Source organism: Buceros rhinoceros, unplaced genomic scaffold (assembly GCF_000710305.1).
Source record: "Buceros rhinoceros silvestris isolate BGI_N320 unplaced genomic scaffold, ASM71030v1 scaffold31904, whole genome shotgun sequence".
Taxonomy (NCBI): domain Eukaryota; kingdom Metazoa; phylum Chordata; class Aves; order Bucerotiformes; family Bucerotidae; genus Buceros; species Buceros rhinoceros.
Window position 1 is genome coordinate 9629 of NW_010408116.1, and position 3034 is coordinate 12662.

General features: G+C 51.7%; 1 protein-coding gene across 1 annotated transcript; it reads right to left on the reverse strand.

Moving 5' to 3' along the window:
• Positions 1-206: 206 nt before the first annotated feature.
• On the reverse strand, positions 207-2633 carry ELFN2 (extracellular leucine-rich repeat and fibronectin type III domain containing 2). The gene has a single exon (XM_010134773.1). It carries the CDS (start codon positions 2631-2633, stop codon positions 207-209), a length of 2427 nt encoding a protein of 808 aa, XP_010133075.1.
• Between the last annotated feature and the right edge of the window lie 401 nt (positions 2634-3034).

Sequence of the window (3034 nt, forward strand, 5' to 3'; positions counted from 1 at the left end):
TGTTCTGTGTGTGTCTGTGTGTGTCCGTGTGTGAAAGAGTTTTCTGTTGTTGTTGTAAACTTTAAGAAACAATTTTGTCAGTTTTGTATTTGTCAGGAGTATTTTGTTGGTGGTTTATTTTTCACAGTCAAGTGGCATTTTTTTTTTTCCTGGTTGTTGGGGGGTGTCTTGTTTCGTATTGTTTCCTTGGAAAGATCAAGGGAGAATCACAGCTTCTGCTGAGCAGAGACTCCTTTCCAGTAATCCAGGATGTCATGCAGATCCTCGTCCTTGGCAAACTGAACTTTCTTCCGCAGGGCGTGCCCAGCTGCCATGTAAACCTCCTCCCTGTGGTGCTTCTTGTAAGGCCGGAATCGCTCCCAGATCTTATGGGTGCTCTCCGATGAGTACTCAGGGCTGGAGGAGTAGCCTGAGAAGTAGTGTCTGGGGGAGAGCTGGGAGTACGTGGAGTCTCGCTTGGACCGGGAGAGTGGCTTGAGGAATGACACCCTCTGGCTCAAGGTGTCAGCACTTTCCTCATAGTACAGGGCCGGGAAGGAGTGACGGTGCTCACTGCAATGGTACGAAGGCTTGACCTCCAAGTGGTGAATGGCGCCTGGGGACACCAAGGGAAGACGATCCAAAGGGCTGTTGAGTGGGCTGCCCTTCTCAATGTATTTGGAGTCAGACTTGCTGAGTGGTGGGTGGTCAGGCACATCCAAGCTGAAGACCTTGGCGCTCTTGATGGAGCCACTGGAGGAGACACTGCAGGTCTTTCTGGCCACAGCAGCATCAGCACTGAGCTGGCGCTGCAAAGGGTGGTGGGAGCTTTCCTTGTAGGGTGGGGAAAGAAAGCTTGGCCTCTCTAGCCCACCTGAAGAACTGGCTGGAATGGACTGGCACTCAAAGGCCATGTCTGAGTCAACACCAGTCCCACCACCCAGGAAGGAAGCTGTGTCCAGCTTTAGGGCATCAATACAGTTGTTGATGATCTGATTGACCTTGTCTACCTCCTTGGCTATAGTAGAGATCTCAGCAGCTGAGCCTTGCCCATTGTCAAGTTCCCTCAGGTCCTCATCCCGCTGGGTTCGCTCCAGCCCATCCCCACCACCAGTCCGCACCTCAATGTAGTTACCTTTAGTGGTGACTTTAGGAGTCTCCATCCCAGCCTCCATTGATTTTGATGGGGGCAACTTCTCCCCAATCATGGAAGGGATGGAGGACATCCGTGAGACTGGGATGACTGGTGGCTCACCCAGCTTCTGGGAAGGATGGACCATGGTACTGGTATCAATATCTGATCCATAACGCATTTCCAGAATTGTCTTTTTGACGTTGAGGGACTTCTGTTTCTCCTCTTGCATCCTCCGCTTCCGCAGGCAGTAGTACACCACCCCCAGGACAATGACCATCCCAAACAGGCAACCTAGGGTGGTCATTATATAGTGTGTGGTAGTGGAAGTACTGGAAATAGGGTCCTCCCTGCCTTTACTCCGAGTTGCAAAGGTCAGGCAAGTGTGGTTGTAGCGCCTATTGTTGCGAATGGAGGCCACACAGAAAGTATAATCAGTGTGGGCCTTCAACTTGTTGACAGTGACGTATTCCTTCTTGCTCTTCAATGTTGCTATGTCAGAAACATAGCTGTTGTTGTATTGGACCAACACATACATCTTACTGTACGGCATGGGGATGGTTACCATCAGGATGGCTGAGGTGATGGTGACATCATGGAGCTTGATGCTGGGACTGAAGGAGGAGTCAGTGGTGGAGGAGGCTGGAGGCTTGACTGAGAGGAAGTCCCCAGGGCTGATGGCTGACCCCTCATCCAGGTCTCTCTGGGAGTCAGGGGTATAAGGAGTGGGGTTGACCCTGGAGAGGGAGGGGATGGTGCCACCTCTGCACATGGACTGGAAGATGGTGATGGCATTGCGGCTGTGGTGAGGCCGAGGTACCAGGAGCGGGTACCCAGCGAACTCCCGTGGAGTTTCACACTGGAGTCGATCATAGTTCTTGGTGACATTGTTGAAGACTGCCAGCCAGTTAAGAAAGCTGTAGAGGCTACAGTCACAGTTGAAGGGGTTTCCAGCCAGCTCACACACCATCAGATTGCTCAAGCTGGTGAAAGTGTTCCCTTCCAGGCGGCTGAGACGGTTAGATGACAGGTCAATGCTAATCAAGCTGGGGCATTCAGAGAAGGCAGTAGGGGTTACCAGCTCAATTAGGTTGTGCTGCACAAAGAGGAACTGGAGACGGGCCATGCCCCGCAGCATGCCCTCTGTCAGGTTGGTGAGTTTGTTGTAGCCCAGCTGCAGGACCTGGAGGTTTGACTGTCCCATGAAAGCCCCATCCTCAATATAGGAGATCTCATTCTTGGTCAGGTTCAGATCAGTCAGGTTGCCAAAGCGGTTAAGGGAGGAGTATAGCACCACTTTGAGCTTGTTCTCGTTCAGACGCAAGTCGTGCACCGTGCTGTTGATGTGCTGGGGGATGGTCTCATAAGGGGGCTGGTTCTGGCTGCAGATGGCCAGCCACACATAACCTTTGTCTCCTTCAATCAGCCAGCAGTCACCTCGCACGGTGCCAGGGGAAAACAAGCAGAGCAGGGCAGCTGCCCACAACCCCAGGCACATCATGGTCTGCAGTGGTGCCCTCATCAGGATGGAAAAAAAACAAAACAAAACAAACAAAAACCAACCCCAAATATCAGGACCACAGCAAAAGGAAACAAAGAGGCAGAGGGAAGAGAAAGGAACAGCAACAGGGGTTTAGCAATGGAAGGGCATGAGCACCTCAGTCCTATTGGGTGTCGTCAACATTATTTCTTCTTGCCCCCTGGGTCAAGCCAGGAGCATGGAACAGAGGGAACACATGCAGTCTGCTTCCAGCACACTGAAAAGCTATAACCATGGATGATTGGTCTGGAAGGGGACTGCTTTGTGCTTCTTTTCTAAACAAAAATTCAGACCAAGGATAATGAATCTTCTTTGATTCTCATGAGCGACGTGCCCACCTTTTCTGCTTTTCTCCCTCCCACCCACCCCCCACCCACACTGAA